The 16,036-nt window shown below is 45.6% G+C and overlaps 1 protein-coding gene across 1 annotated transcript; it reads left to right on the top strand.

The window, feature by feature from the left end:
- Positions 1-7,059: 7,059 nt before the first annotated feature.
- LOC120395050 (putative olfactory receptor 52P1) lies at positions 7,060-7,998 on the top strand. Its single transcript, XM_039519244.1, has one exon. It carries the CDS (start codon positions 7,060-7,062, stop codon positions 7,996-7,998), a length of 939 nt encoding a protein of 312 aa, XP_039375178.1.
- The last annotated feature ends 8,038 nt before the right edge of the window (positions 7,999-16,036 follow it).

Here is a 16,036-nt window from a genome sequence, read left to right on the forward strand (position 1 = left end):
TGTCTCTGGACCTATCCTGTGGAACTTTTTGCCAGAGGATGTTGTGAAGGCCAAGTCTATAATTGGTGCCTACTGCCTTTGTGCCTTTAACCACCCAAGTCCCACACTGGGCACCTAACTCACATCTGTGCCTCTGAACGTCTCCCTCCACCCTCCCTATCCTAATTACAGCCTGTGCAGTGACTGTAGCAGTCCCCAGGATTCAGGGCACATGCTGATCGCTGAAGGGGCTGAGGAAGTGGCTCCCGGCCACAGCATGTTATTGCACTATGGGCTTTTATGATTAAGCAGAGACAATCTGTGATACCCTCGGTTTGAAACAAATATGTGTGACAAGGACAAAGCTTTACATTGCATGTTGTTTTCTCAGGGATTCAGTGCAGGGCTCGTCAGCCGGGAGGATAAGGAGGATGATGCTCAGATTCTCTGGGTTTGGGCAGCAGCATGGAAATGCTGATATAAAGGAATACTTCTAAAACTTGGCTCTTCCTTTTCTCTCTGGGGATTCGGTTGTACCAGACCACTCTATCAAGTCTGTGAGACTCAGTTTCTCCTGACAGTCTTATCCCCTGTTATCGGAGAATCTTGTCTTCACTCCCCAGGGAACCTCTCAGGCTGAAATTCTTCAAGGTCTATTTTCTGCTCTTTCCACTGATAACGGAGCCCAGGGAATTGTCTAGGAGTCCAGGCCAACCTGCGAGTCTGCAGGGATTGTACAGGGGAATCATAAAGGTTGTGGTTCAGCATGTGAGTGTAAGACCTGTGAGATTCAGACACTGATACTCAGGACTCTGCCTTCTTGTTGCAGGAAGGAGATTTCCTGTCTCTGCTGAGTGGGATTTCGGTGAGTTGTTTGTTTCTGAAATAAAGTGAGAGCTGAGGGCCCAGGAAGGGTTCCAGGGGTAAAGTCAAGAACTATCTGGGCAGGATTCACCAGCACAATGATTTGAACTGTTTAGTATTGTCAGAAACACCAAAGGATTTACCTGGTAAAAATGGAACTACAAATGTTATGGAAATAGATTAGACAAATATTAGTTGTTAAGATCAGTCCCTTGTTTCTTACCGTGTCCTTCTATCTGTTTCAGAAGCTTCCTTTTTTAGGGCGGTATTTTTCTTTTCTTGTTCACTCATGGTTTCCAGTTCAGCAACTTCACTGCCCTGTTAAAAAGTGCAGCCAAAGCCTCTGCAGTGGGTATCTATGTTACCGGGGGCTTCACAACAAGAATGTGTTGCACACTGGCCAGATTCTGCTCTCACATTCTGCCTTCTCTGGGACACTCCAGATTGACACTGGCCTCCCTCAGAGCACAATTAGGGCCCATGTGTTTCAAAATCCCCATCTTTCATGCTGAGTTTCAGAACACCACATAAACTGGGCGTTTCCTTCAGACTCTTTCAGCACCCTATGAGAATAGCGCTCTGTGTAGCATAGATGTATATGAGCAGGCGGGCAGAACTGATTATGATGGCGGGGAGCAGGTTCCACACAGACAGGCAGGCAGTGGGGGGGGGTTTCTGGTTGCATGGAGGGAGGTGTACAGAGAGAAGCAGGCAGCACTCAGGGCAGTGAGGACAGGCAGGGGGTGTACAGTGACCAGCAAACAGAGCTAGGGATTGTGGGGTGGGGAGAAGCATGTTAACTGGCAGGTGGGCAGCACTGAAGGTTATGGGGGAGGGGAGTGGGGTTTAAAGGGGCAGGTGGGCAGCAGCACTGACGTTATTTTTTTCTTTGTGATTGATGGTCCAAGGCCAGTGCTGGGACCTTACCTGGCCCCGAGTGTATTTGGTGGCAGCTCAGGGTTACTTTGCTCTGGCAAGCTACAGACCTGCAGCCTGGGTTCCCAGCCTTTACTCAAGTTTTATTTCCAACTGTTGTTGTAGTTAACTTAAGGCATTTCACTGGTGGAAAGAACCACTGATCTTTGTGGGACACTGCACCCCATATTCTTCACAGTGGTATAATTTTGATATAATTATAGCATAAATTTGATACATTTAATTCAAGATGGGTCATGTAAGATGTCATATGAAGAGTTGTAATTTTCTGAATATGATTATCCTATTTGTGTACGTTTCATTTTTGTGTCTGAAGATATGATTCGTAGAATCATAGAAGATTAGGGTTGGAAAAGACCTCTGGAAGTCATCTTGTCCAACCCTCTGCTCAAAGCAGGACCATCATCAACACAATCATCCCAGACAGGGTTTTCTCAAGCCAGCCCTTAAAAACCTCTAAGGATGGAGATTCCACAACCTCTCTAAGCAACCCATCCCAGTGCTTCACCCACTTCATAGTGAAATAGTGTCTCCTAATATCCAACCTGGACCTCTCTCACTGCAACTTGAGATCATTGCTTTCTGTTCTGTCATCTGCCACCACTGAGAACAGCTGAGCACCATCCTCATTAGAACCCGCTATAGGTAGTTAAAGGCTGCAATCAAATCCTCCCTCACTCTTCACTTCTGCAGACTAAATAACCCCAGTTCCCTCAGCATCTACTTGAAAGTCATCTGGCCAAAGCCCTCTGATCATTTTTGTGTCCCTCCACTGGATTCTCTCCAATTTTCCACATCCTTCCTGTAGTGGGGAGCCCAAAACTGAATGCAGTTCTCCAGATGTGGCCTCACCAGTGCTGAATACAGGGGAATAATCACTTCCCTTCATCTGCTGGCATTGGTCCTACTAATGCAGCACAATATTCCATTAGCCTTCTTGGAAAAAAGGGCACACTGCCGACTCATATCCAGCTTCTCATCCACTGTTATCTCCAGGTCATTTTCTGCAGAACTGCTGCTTAGCCAGTCGGTCCCCAGCTGAATAGTGTCTACGTATCTGTATTTGAAATGCAGTTCCACCTGGGTAAAATCCACTTGGCAAGAAGCTTTCAGTCTAAAGAGCTGGTTGGGAAGGGCCTATTGAGGGCAATGAGCTAGTAGGTAAAATAACTGGCCTCAGGAAAAAACTCATCTCAGGCTTCCTGAGAACGCTGCAGACAGCCTTTAAATAATGGACACTAGGACTCTACAAGGGCATGTGACCAGGCCACATAAATCTGGACTCCACTTTGGGGAGTCTGTATTTTCCCACTAACTGGTCTGGGGACCAAGTTTTGAAACAAAGGGTTCCTGCCATATGCTAAAGCTATATAAGAGTGGGAGTGACGTCATCGGAGTTTCTTCACTCCCCACACAAGAGGATTGCTGGAAACACCTGAGGAACAAAGACTGAATTGGGGAAAGTGCTGGACCCAGGCTAAAGGGATTTCTAGTCTGTGTATGGAAACCTCAGAAACCCGAGCTGCAAATCAAATGCAGCCTGTGCCTTGAGAATCTGCCAGATGGTTTGTGAGAAACTGCTAATTCATAGTCAATCTAACTAGTGTGTTAAACTTAGTTTGCCTTTTTGCTGATTTGCTAGGTCATCTTCTTTGATCTGTTTGTCATCCTTTAAAATCACTGGTGTTCAATCTGTTGTAGTTAATACACTTGTTTTGTGTTTTAATCTAAACCCAGTATCCGTGGTTAACAAAAGTGTGCATTATCCTCCCCACATTGAAGAGGGGAGAACTATGTAAAAAAATTCATACTGTTCGTAGCTTCTATCAGGGCAGGCCCTTATTGCTCTGGGGTCCTTCGAGCCAGCATGTAACTGCAGCTGGATGTGTCCCTGCCTCCGTCAATGCTGATGAAGGTCTAGGACCATAACTGGGTCTGCAGCTTCTCCCAGCAGCACAATGAGAGAGGGAGCCAGGGCTGGTGAGTCAGAGGGCTCAGTGATACCCCAGTTCCAGGTGGAACCCCGGGAGGAACCAGTCACATTTTGCTCCTCAGCTGCTTCAATTTCCCATCATCCTCTGACCCTTTGTCCAAACTCTCCTTTCCCATACCAGGCTGCTCTGATTCCAAAAGCTTGTTGGTCACCAGTGTCTTCTCCATGCTCCCCAGTCGTTCCTCACTCCTACAACCTCTGATCTACCCCATGCTCCCCACAACTCTTACTGTGCAGGGGTGAGGTTCCTCTCATCACTCCCTTTCCCTTGGCTGGGGGGTAATCAGTGACTGTGTCTCACTGGTGAGAAATCTCACAAGTGGAAAATGCCAAGGGAGGCACATGTGTGGCTTCTCTCGTTATACCCATACACCCCGCGTGGTGCATGGGTACACAGGAACAATTCGGAAGCTGAGAAGTATGCACATTATATAATGGTAGAGGGTAACTCCAGGATATGTGAGAGACTAGATAAATACAGCTCGTATCTGATTGAAACAGTGGGACACTGGGACTGAGATGTTAAACCCAAGATTTTGGGACCATTTTCTAGCCAGCTCTGTTAGCCAGTAATGGCAAGGGTTGTACTAGACTTTATTGGATGAAATCATTGTTTTTCTCACTTAAAATGTTCATCCATGCAGTGCTTCATGGGATCCCTCAGTCTCGTTAAATACACACCTAGAATAACATTTTCAAGGTGCCATAGTCACATGAGAATTGCTCCCACTAGGGTAAAATTAAACATGGTCATGAATAGAAAAAAATGCCTTCAGTAAGTTAAGTAAGTAACTGCATCCTGCTGACTCCTGGGGATATGTTCGTAGATTCCAAGCAACCATTTTGATCATCTGGTTTGACTTCCTGTAGAGTACAAGCCAGAGAATTTCCCCAAAATTGTTCCTAGTGCAGATCTTTTAGAGAAACATTGATCCCAGATTTAAAAATTCTCTGTGATGGAGAATCTGCCAAGAACCTTGCTAAATTGTTCCAATAGTTACTCTCACCATTTAAACAATGAAAGCCTCATTTCCAGCAATAATTTCTTTAACTTCAATTTACACCCATTCAATCGTGCTATGCTAGGATGAGAATCCTATTATTAAATATTTGTTCCCCGTGTATGTACTTATAAATGGTTATCAAGTCACCCCTTAACCATGTTTGTTAAAGTAAAGAGACTGAGATAATTGATTCTATCACAGGAAGGCAGGTTTTCTAATCTTTTAATAATTCTTGTGAGTCTTCTTTGAACCCTCTTCATTATATCAGGATCCATCTTTAATTGTGGACATCAGAACTGGAGAAAGGTCCAGCAGCAGTCGCACTAGTGGCAAATACAGAGGTAAAATAACTACTCTACATCTCCTTGAGATTCCCCTGGTTATCATACCAGGATCACATTGGCTCTTTTGGCCACAGAGTCACACTGGGAGCTCATGTTTAGTTAATTACCCCTTCGTGCCCCGAAATCTTATTCAGAATCATTCGCTTCCCATGAGAGTCCCCCATTGTTTAAGCATCACTTACATCTCTGTTCCTAGATGTAGATATTGACTTAGTTATATTAGAACACATATTTTTTTTGCTTAGACCCAGTTTACCAACCAATGGAGATTGCGCTGAACAGTGACCTGTCCTCTTCATTTACAATCCCCCAATTTTTGTGTCATCTGTAAACTTCATCAATATTCACGCATGAGAAGGGTTAGCAGATGAGTTGCTGACACATGTCTCTGCTTACACTTGTCAGTTAACACCTGTAAGTTATGCCTCAGCTAAAGCTGAGTGTCTACAAGAAAGTGCCTCACCAAAAGAAACAAGGGAAGTAACAGAGGTTCAGGCCTGTAGCCCTAAAGACCAACACCCTTGTGCCATTCGTACACATTCTGTTGAGCACAAGGTCTTAGCACAGCATGATTATGTCTGTTTCCATGGAGGAAACTGGCATCTTTTCCAACATAGGAATTCCATCGTGGATCAGACCTATACTCCATCTAGTTCCATGTCCTCTCTCTGACAGGTGCTCCAGAAGAAGGTGTAAGAAACCCAACAGTATATGCATGGGGAGGGCGACCTGACCATCTGGAGGGTGTCACTCTAATGCCTGACAGCTTGAGATTGGCTTGTGCCCTGAAACACTCTGGTTTCTAGGTTTTCCAAAATATTTATTTACCTGTAACTATTGTATTTGGATAGTCTCACTGCCCGTTTAATTGTCGAAACCCTTCTTGATTCTTTCTTGGCTCACGGCCTCACCTACCTCTTGTTCCTCAGTCTAATTAGGCATTGAGTGAAGAAAACGTTCTTTTTTAATCTGTTTCTAATATGTCACATTTTAGTTTAATTGAATGTCCTCTTGATCTTGTGTTATGAGACGGGGAGAACATATCCTCAGTCTACTCTATCCTAGTCAGTATTGTATAGATTTTTCTCATATCTCCTCTTATTCATTACCTTTGTAAAATAATAACCCTAGTATTTTCAACCTCTCGCCATGTGAGAGTTTCCCCAGGGCCCATTCAGTGTTTCATTCTATGCATCCGAAGAAGTGAGCTGTAGCTCACGAAAGCTTATGCTGAAATAAATGTGTTAGTCTCTCAGGTGCCGCAAGTACTCCTGATTTTTTGCGGATACAGACTAACACGGCTGCTACTCTGAACCCTCCCGAGGGCCATTATCATTCTCATTGCCCTTGCCTGAACCTCTCTAGTTCTGAAATATCCTGTGTGAGAAGGGTACCCAGAGCTACACAGAGGAGTCCAGAGCAGGGTGAATCATTGACTGACTGATCTCATAGCATTGTATTTTCTGTATGGTTCTCATCCCACTCCTGCTGGATCCCAATATTTGCTTAGTCTCTGTCCATGCTTGAACTGTAAGCAGGGTTTCCCAGAGGTGTGTACCATGATGCCCAGGTCACTGTCCCGAGTTCACACAATTAAATTAGAACCTTCCCAGGTGTTTGAGGACTTCAAACATTTTCCTCCAATGGGCAAACATGTTTCTGTTATTGACATCGAAGTTTCTCTACCATCATGCTGCCTACTCACCTGGCCTGGTTATCTCCCCCTGAGGACTTCTCTGGACTTGACTATGACCAAAATAATCTGGTGCCATCTGTGATTGTTGCCACCTCACTACTCTCCCTCTTTTCTAGATGGATAATAACTAAAAAGTATTTACCATACTGTCTGTTATAAAGTGTGTAAACCCGCTCTATGTGCGTCTCTCCCTTCACAGGCACCTTGAGAATTTCTTAGCCCAACTGATGCGTAGACCACATCATGGCAGCTCTCAACCTCACCCCCTCTGACACTTCAACCTTCATGCTAATGGGAATCCCTGGCCTGGAAGCTGCCCACATCTGGATTTCCATTCCTTTCTCTATGTTCTATATGATCAGCCTGTTGGGAAATTTCATGGTTCTGTTTGTTGTAGGCAAAGAGCAGACCCTGCACCAGCCGATGTACCTGCTGATCTGCATGCTGGCGCTCACAGACATTGGAACATCTACCTCCATCGTGCCTAAGGCACTATGTATTTTTTGGCTCAATCTGAAAGGCATTACTGTGTGTGCCTGCCTCACCCAGATGTTCTTACTTCACACAGTTACTGCTATGCACTCTGCCATCCTCGTGACAATGGCCTTCGATCGCTACATTGCCATATGTAACCCTCTTAGATATGCCACTGTCCTCACCAATGTACGAATTGCTAAGCTAGGGCTAGTGGGTTTGATAAGAGCCATCCTCTTCGTTCTGCCCCTGCCCTTGCTCCTGACCAGGCTGCCATTCTGTGCCAACCGCATTATCCTCCATACGTTCTGTGATCATATGGCTGTGTTGAAGCTGTCATGTGGGGACACCACATTCGACGGGATTTATGGCTTGGTGGTATCATTTATAATAATCGGTTCAGACCTGATGCTCATTGCTCTGTCCTATGGTCTGATCATTAGGGCTGTCCTCAGAATCTCCTCCAAGACAGCCCATCAGAAAGCCCTCAACACCTGCACAGCCCACATCTGTGTAATACTGATATCTTATACTCCCTTCCTATTCACGGCTCTGACATACCGGTTTGGTCAGGGCATCGCTCCCCATGTTCACATCATCTTGGCCGACCTCAACTTCCTTGTCCCTCCCATGCTCAACCCTATCATTTATGGGGTCAAAACCAAAGAGCTTCGTGACAAAGTGGGCAAATACACCAGCAGAAGGTGATCACTGGAGGACAGTGATTTTAAACCTGTATGACAAGAGGGAGAAACGATATCTCCTCCTTAATGAAGGGTGCTCTGTCCCAGTTTGGCTGAGCTCAGCATTGTGGAAGTTCCCAGTCTAAGAAGTTCCTCACGCCTAACATCCTATCACTGCATCACCAAGCACTGCAGGCAGTTCTATGGATATATGGAGTAGAGTGGGGCCTGAGACTCTTTAACTAGCCAATTCCCCTGGGGTAGTGCAGAAGCCTAGAAAGTTCACTACAATAGTTCCCCACCGACACTTGTGAAATGGGATAAACTGATGGGTTGGATTTTACTGACGTACAAATATATGTGTAACTTGCGGCATCTTCATAAAAATGATAAAAGCTGAAATGTGTAACTCTGAGGAGCACACGTTCTGCGTAAGGTGAATATAACATTACTGAATGGGACGGCTTCCCAGAGACTAGTATCATATTGAACCCTTTTCCTTTACTATTTTATTATGGGGTTAGAGCAATAAACATGACTTTTTTTATTTGGCCTCTTGAACATATTTCATAACAAATTAAAGCTTGGTTAAGCAGGCTTCCTCTCAGTTTCAGTATTTAGACACAATAAAGGCACCCACAGAAATAATTCTCCTGAGCAAAAATGCCGATGAATTTACGAACCTTCAACATTAAAGAAATTAATAGAAAGTTTTAGTTTTGTTTTTATCATTGTGCTCCAAAGAAATATTGTGGAAATGGTAAATGCTGTTTCAAAACTGCTACAATCCAAAGACTGAGATCTATACAAAGAAGCAGGATTACTTCGCAAAGGCAGTGAACTTGTAGCTAATTTAAAATTGAGTTCAAAGAAGCCAAATGTCCAGCAAGTAAATTATCAGAAAATGGGGCAGACAAATCAAAACTGAAGAGACGTGTTTGAGAAAGACAAAAAGGCAGGGAAGTAGCTCATTTTGTGGCAGATCAGGGAGGAGAAAAGACCTGCTACTGACAGCTCCAGGAGAGATGAGCTGAGGGAAGCAAAATCTCCCCCTGAACAACTGCTGAAAAGTCCATCCCTGAGGGAAGGGAGGGTTTGCCTCAGGGCATACTGAGAAGGAAACATTCATCTTTAAACTAGGATTTCAACTAGGTTTGCCAGCGAATAGACAACTAAGTGTGGGGGTAAGTGGGGAAGTGAGATACCAGGAGGAAACACAAGGAGTGAACATCTGGGAGGCCTCCTGAGTCATACTGAGAAAGTAGGGTAATTGGGTAGTTATTTTAGGTGCCTGTACACAAACACAAGAATCCTGGGAAAGAAGCAGGAAGAATTAGACTGAAGCACTACCATGGATGTGCATAAACTGCTTAGGAAGAACGGAGGCGGAGGGAATGTGGAGGAGCTAACCTGTATGAAAGAGAGCCGAGTGATTGCTCACAGCTCCGGTATGAAACTGAAGAAATGCTTTCTGAGTGTCTTTGCATTAAGTTTAGAGGTGAGAGCAACAAGGGTGATGTCATAGTGGGCATCTGCTACTGACCACCAGGCCAGGAGGATGAGGTAGACAAGGCTTTCTTTGGACAACTAAGAGAAGTTTCCAGATCACAGGCCCTAGAACATAAGAACGGCCATACTGGGTCAGACCAAAGGTCCATCCAGCCCAGTATCCTGTCTACCGACAGTGGCCAATGCCAGGTGCCCCAGAGGGACTGAACCTAACAGGCAATAATCAAGTGATCTCTCTCCTGCCATCCATCTCCATCCTCTGACGAACAGAGGCTAGGGACACCATTCCTTACCCATCCTGGCTAATAGCCGTTAATGGACTTAACCTCCATGAATTTATCCAGTCCTCTTTTAAACCTGGTTATAGTCCTAGCCTTCACAACCTCCTCAGGCCAGAAGTTCCACAGGTTGACTGTGCGCTGTGTGAAGAAGAACTTCCTTTTATTTGACTGTGCGCTGCGTGAAGAAGAACTTCCTTTCCACCTGCTGCCCATTAATTTCATTTGGTGGCGCCTAGTTCTTATTATGGGAACAAGTTAATAACTTTTCCTTATTCACTTTCTCCACACCACTCATGGTTTTATATACCGCTATCATATCCCACCCCAGTCTCCTCTTTTCCAAGTTGAAAAGTCCTAGCCTCTTTAATATCTCCTCATATGGGACCCATTCCAAAGCCCTAATGGTTTCAGTTGCCCTTCTCTGAATCTTTTCTAATGCCAGTATACCTGAGAAATGGATTGTTTTGTGACAAAGGGAGAAAAGCGTGCCACACAAACTGAAGTGAGGGCAGGAGTGAACGTTCCAGCAAAACGCAGAAGCTGAAAATATGACAAAGTTTTTTTCAAACTGGGCTTTACATAAGGTAATAATAATTGGAGATATACCAATCTCCTAGAACTGGAAGGGACCTTGAAGCGAGACCAGCGATGCACTGAGGCCTCAATATGTTCTATGCAGTGAAGTACTGGCAAACCACAGTACTACACCAGCAAGCTACACCAGCATCTCAAAACAAGACACCACACCTTAGCATGTAAAGCCATTGAGTTTTTTCAGAGGAAGTTCAATGAGTAAGGAGATGTTGATGTGCACAGCACTGTTAACATGAAGGCTACTGAATGCTCCTGTGTGGCTTTGCACATTGCCAAATATGATAAGTCACACAACCTGTGTGAGAAACTACTCTTCCAGCTGCAAAGGATAAGTGTGCAGTGATGATAGGAAAGAGCTAGAGTTGATCTCACTTTCTAATGACACAGTTACACGCCGTTTTGTGGAGATGGACGCTGATGTAAAAGAGCAGTTCCTAGAAACTGTTTGTCAGAGCCCATATTATTAATTTCTGACAGATAAGTCTACCGATGCAGTAGAACCTCAGAGTTACGAACACCAGAGTTATGAACTGACCAATCAACCACACACCTCATTTGACACCGTAAGTGCTCAGTCAGGCAGCAGCAGAGACCAAAGAGAGAGCAAATACAGTACAGTCCTGTGTTAAACATAAACTACAAACAAAATAAAAAATAAAGGGAAAGCAGCATTTTTCTTCTGCATAGTAAAGTTGCCAATCTGTGTAACCCTTCTGCAAGGTGTTGCTAGTAGCAGCAAGGGCCAGGTTCAGTATCTAGGGGTTCCTTTTCAACAATACAACACAATTGGCTTGAGCCCCCACCCAGTGACCTGGGACAATTACACACCACCCCCTGGGCACCTCTAAGAGGAAATAATTCCCCGCTCACAAGCACAGAGTCTGAGTGTAGCAAAACCTTTTAATAAAAGGAGGGAATTAACTCAGCATTAATTTGGGAAAACACCACAAGTAGGGTTCATAAACACAAACCATGAGCAGAAGACCCACCCCCAAGTAAGTTCTTCAGTGTCCTTTTCCCCTCAGGGTCGCAAGTCCAGCAACCCAAAAGTCCCTTTAACATGCCCACCTCTTCTCTGTACCCCACTCACAGTTGTTGTCCTTAGCCAGTGCAGCCCCAGAGTTCAGAGGTTCATCTGCAGAGTTCACCTCCCAGCCTGTGTGGAAGGCGGGGTGGGGGGGAGGGGGGGCCTTACATGCTGCACTGCTTGGGCACTCGCTCATCGCCCCAACAGCCAATTGCCAGGTCTCGGCAGGGCTCTGCTCTGGCCCTTCTCCACCAGCGTCTCTGCTGGCTGCTTGCACCCCTGTCCACCAGCCACCCTACTGCCCTCTCTCCAAGGTGTCTTCAGGGTCCCCACACATTTAACACAGCTTCAGTGATTTCAGCGCTCAGTGGGGGGAGCCTCTCTGCTGGTGCACACTGGGCAGTCTCTTGCAATAGAGAGACTGTCCCAAAGTAGGTCTAATACTTAGACATAGGTTTCAGCGATTTCAGATCTGCAGCGTGTAACAAGACTCTCAACTGAGTCTAAATTAGCTCTTTCATTATACCATGGAGAGAGGAAGGGTCAAACAGTGTCTAGGATCCTTAAGTAGGGACCACACCACACCACCAGGTACAATTGGCTTATTCAGTGTCTATTGCATTTCCCAATCCCTTGAAGCTTCCCAAACGCAAAATTCTCTTTCTCTAGCCTTGAAGAGACAGTGTTATCTTTCACAAGGGTAGCAGGAACATCTTCCAGCGGAGTGCTTTGGATTGGCAAGATCCTCTTGGTCACCCACTCTCTGTTCCCAAAAGGTCACCTGGGTGGACTCCCCACCCCCAGCCTTTCCTTAAAACCTGACCCACAGGTGAGGGGTCTGGCATTTCAGATGTGGATCCTTCACTCTCCTCCTGCGGAAACGCCTTCCTAGAAAAGGTGAGCAGACCTTTCTGTCCCCCTCACCTTCTGTCTGGGCTTCCCCCTCTGGACTCTCCTCCAAGGCAGACACTCCTGTGTCCCCCGAAAGGGCAGGTGACCCTGATCCAGGTGTGGGCTCACAACTACCAGTTAGGACAGACCCTTCACTAGCAAGCAAAAGCCACCCACCCTTTCACTTGGGCTTGCTTCCAGCTACATCCCCCTCCCCCAGAGAGATGATTACAGGACAGGAGCTGTCTCTACCCACGCCCTCCCACAGGGACCTGCCTTGAGCCCTGGGTCCACAGGAACTGGCCTCGACCATCCCTGCCCCCTTACTGAGGAATTAAAGAGACAGTCTCCTATTTCCCCAGCAGCACATGTGACTTCACCTTCCCCACTGGGGCTTTCAGCACAAGATTCCTTCTTGCTGCTAACAAACCTGGGACAGATTTTGCCACATCAAATAAATCGTTTTCCAGGAGAAAGGGTGCAAAATTGTGTGCCACCACTGTAACAGTTAGTTCAGCCAGAAAATCACCAGTTTCCATGTGTACCTTAGCTAAAGGTGCAAGGACCTTATAACCCCGCACCAGTTCTAATTCTGCCACTTTCCCTGGCAATAAATCCTTCTCCTGGATCAGGTCCCTCCTTAGCACAGAAATCTCCAACCTTGGAGCACCTTGCCATTAAACTTAAAAGCATGCATATGCTCACTGCTTGGTTGTGTAGAAGCAACATTTACAAATCCGGTGTGGAAGGGGCAGTAGCCTGGGATATCCCTGTGCTCCGAGAATTAGCAGCTTCATGTGTTACCTGGTCAGGGCTGCCCAGAGGATTCAGGGGGCCTGGGGCAAAGCAATTTTGGGGGCCCCTTCCATAAAAAAAGTTGCAATACTATAGAATACTATATTCTCGTGGGGGCCCCTGCGGGGCCCGGGGCAAATTGCCCCACTTGCGCCCCCTCTTCCCCCAGCAGCCCTGTACCAGGTGCCTGTTCCCACTCAGCCCAGGACAATTATTCCTCAGGTGCTCAGTGGACTTACAATGATAGCACCTTCTGGGCTCCTCTGCTTGTAAAGGAGAGTTGGGATGAGTACCAGGGGAAGGGGGAGGTGAATGCCCAGCCTCCTTTTTCCCATGGGTAAAATGGTGATTTTGCTTTTCACCAACCCAGTACCCTCTGCCAGTGGTCTGTGTTTAATTGCAGCTTGTGATTGCTCATAAGAGTCTGTAAACCAAGCTAATTCACCTACTACATCCACCTTTTTTGTCCCACAAATACTGCTTTACATTATCACTGCACATATTCAGGAACTGTTCCTGAGTAACCAAATCACACATTTCTTCCAAGTTTGTTATGCCTTTTCCCCTCACCCACTTGTCTAACAAATCTCTCATTTCATTTGCATAGGCCATATTACTTAATCCAGATCCCCTCTTAAGACTCCTGAATTTTACCCTGTAGGTTTCAGGTGTAATCGGTTTCAAAATCAGTTCCTTAAATTTACCATAGTTTGAAGCATCAGCAATAGGTATCTTATTGAATATGTCCAGAGCTCTCCCAGTCAATTCTGCAACCAAAGTAGTCATTTTGGATCCTCAGGAATCACATGGAGAGTGCACGGTCTCTCAAAGGTGAGTAAATATTTGGCAATATCACTGGATTCATCATATGGTGGGCATAACCATTCCCACTTGTGGATTTTTGGAGAAGAGGACCCAGCTGATGAAGGATTTTGTCTCTTCCACTCCATTACAGCCAGTTCATGCTTCTGGGTAGGAGTCTGAGCCTCAATTTCTTTGTCTTTTAAATCAAGGGCTAGCTGCCTCTCTCTTTCCTTCTCCTCCTAAGCAGCTTGCTGTGCTAACCTCTGGGCTTCCACAGCCCTTCTGTGTGCAGCCTCCTCTCTGGCTGACTATTTTCTTTTTTCTTTTATCCCCAGTTCTTTCAGTTGCAATAATCTCTGGTGCTTCCTCTCCTTTTCTGCAACTTGCAACCTAAAAAACTCCAACTTCGCAATTGCTTCACTGCTTTCACTTATTTTCCTGTGCCTATTTCCCTTTCCTGAAATAAGCAAACAGAAAATAACAAATCAGTAACTTTGTCTGTTCTCCAGCCATCACACTTAAAACTCACTTAAAATCATTACAGCAATCAACTGTGCACAGACCCTGCTCGACTATGCCACTGTGACGGGTGCAGTCACAAAGATCCCCTTGGGACTGTCACCTGCCACGCTGAGATTATCTCTGACTCTGTTTTCCCTGCCAGCTTGGGACTCCAGAGTCCTGTCTTGTTAAGCCAGGCATGCTAGCCTGCTGCAACACAGACCCAGGTCTGGTCCATGCCCCCAAAGCTGGAGACTTTAACTAAAAACTTCTCAGCAGGTTACTTGTCTCCAGCTCCCAGTGGGATCCAAACCCCAAATAAATCCATTTTACTCTGTATAAAGCTTAAGGATAAACTCATAAATTGTTCACTTTCTATAACGCTGATAGAGAGATATGCACAGCTCCTCCAGGTATTAATCACTTACTCTGGGTTCATTAATAAACAAAAGTGAGTTTATTAAGTATAAAAAGTAGGATTTAAGTGATTTCAAGGAATAGACAGAACAAAGTAAGTCACCAAGCAAAATAAAGCAAAACACATTGATAAGCATATGGAGTGTGACATCACAGTGCCATCTGCTGTCATGGTGGGTGATAACAGGGGGTTGGACTAAATGGCCTCCTGAGGTCTCTTCCAATCCTTATCTTCTATGCTTCTTTGATTCTATGATTCCATGATAACAGGGCCTTAAGAGGCTGAATCACCAGCAAAGCCTTGTGAAAAAGGCCAGCCCATCTGGGTGGTTACAGGGAAGCAGCAGTTCCCCTGGCTCCCAGAGTTCACCCATCACATGCATACCCGGTGGAGCCCAAATTAGGCCCCCAGGCATGTGTGATGTAAATAAAGGGGAGAGGCTGTAGCATGAACAAAAGATTGAGAGGTAGCAGTTGTTTGGTTCCTTTACCACTGTGTTCTCACCCCAGCAGGGCACAGCTACCTAAAATACAACCATAGTGAAATGGCCCCAGGGCAACAGATCAGGAAAACTCCATGGTTGTTCCCTCATAAAATGTGGGATACCATGTGAGATGAACTCCAGGTCATTTTGGCCCTGGGAGAGGTGAAGGAATCGCACAGTTAGTGGAGAAGCCCCATGGTACTAGTGCTGATGCAGGATAACACAACCTGTTCCTGCATCGATTTTAGAAAGATAAACGCAGCTCTGAAATTTGATGTCAGAATCCCAGGAGCAGAAAGCCTTTTCCACACCCTTTAACCTGCATTAATTCAGGATCATAGAATCATAAGATCATGCCATTTGGCCTCAACAACATACATTACATGGAGTAAAAAAAGCCATCACCAATTGCTAGGCTGAACAGTCTGCAAGTCACAGTTTGCCCTGAGAATCTGAGCTCCTGGTATTGGAGAATCATTTCTTCACTCCCGGGGGAGGGTCTCAGATTGAAGTTCTCCAGGGTCTATTTTCTGCTCTTTCCTCTGCTCATGGAACCAAGGGAATTGTCTGGGAGTCCCAGCCAATCTGAGATTCCACAGGGACTGTACAGGGGAATTATAAAGGTTGCTGTCCAGCAAAGTGAGTATCAGACATGTGAGATTCCTACGCTGATTCTCAGGGCTCTGCCTTCCTGTCACATTAAGATGTCCTCTATCTGATGAGCAGGATTTTGGTGAGTTGCCTAATTCTGCATTAAAG

The sequence above is a fragment of the Mauremys reevesii genome, unplaced genomic scaffold (genome assembly GCF_016161935.1).
Source record: "Mauremys reevesii isolate NIE-2019 unplaced genomic scaffold, ASM1616193v1 Contig91, whole genome shotgun sequence".
Taxonomy (NCBI): Eukaryota; Metazoa; Chordata; order Testudines; family Geoemydidae; genus Mauremys; species Mauremys reevesii.

Bases quoted from the DNA above. Each gene is read 5' to 3' on its own strand.
- LOC120395050 (XM_039519244.1), top strand. From the start codon at position 7,060: ATGGCAGCTCTCAACCTCACCCCCTCTGACACTTCAACCTTCATGCTA.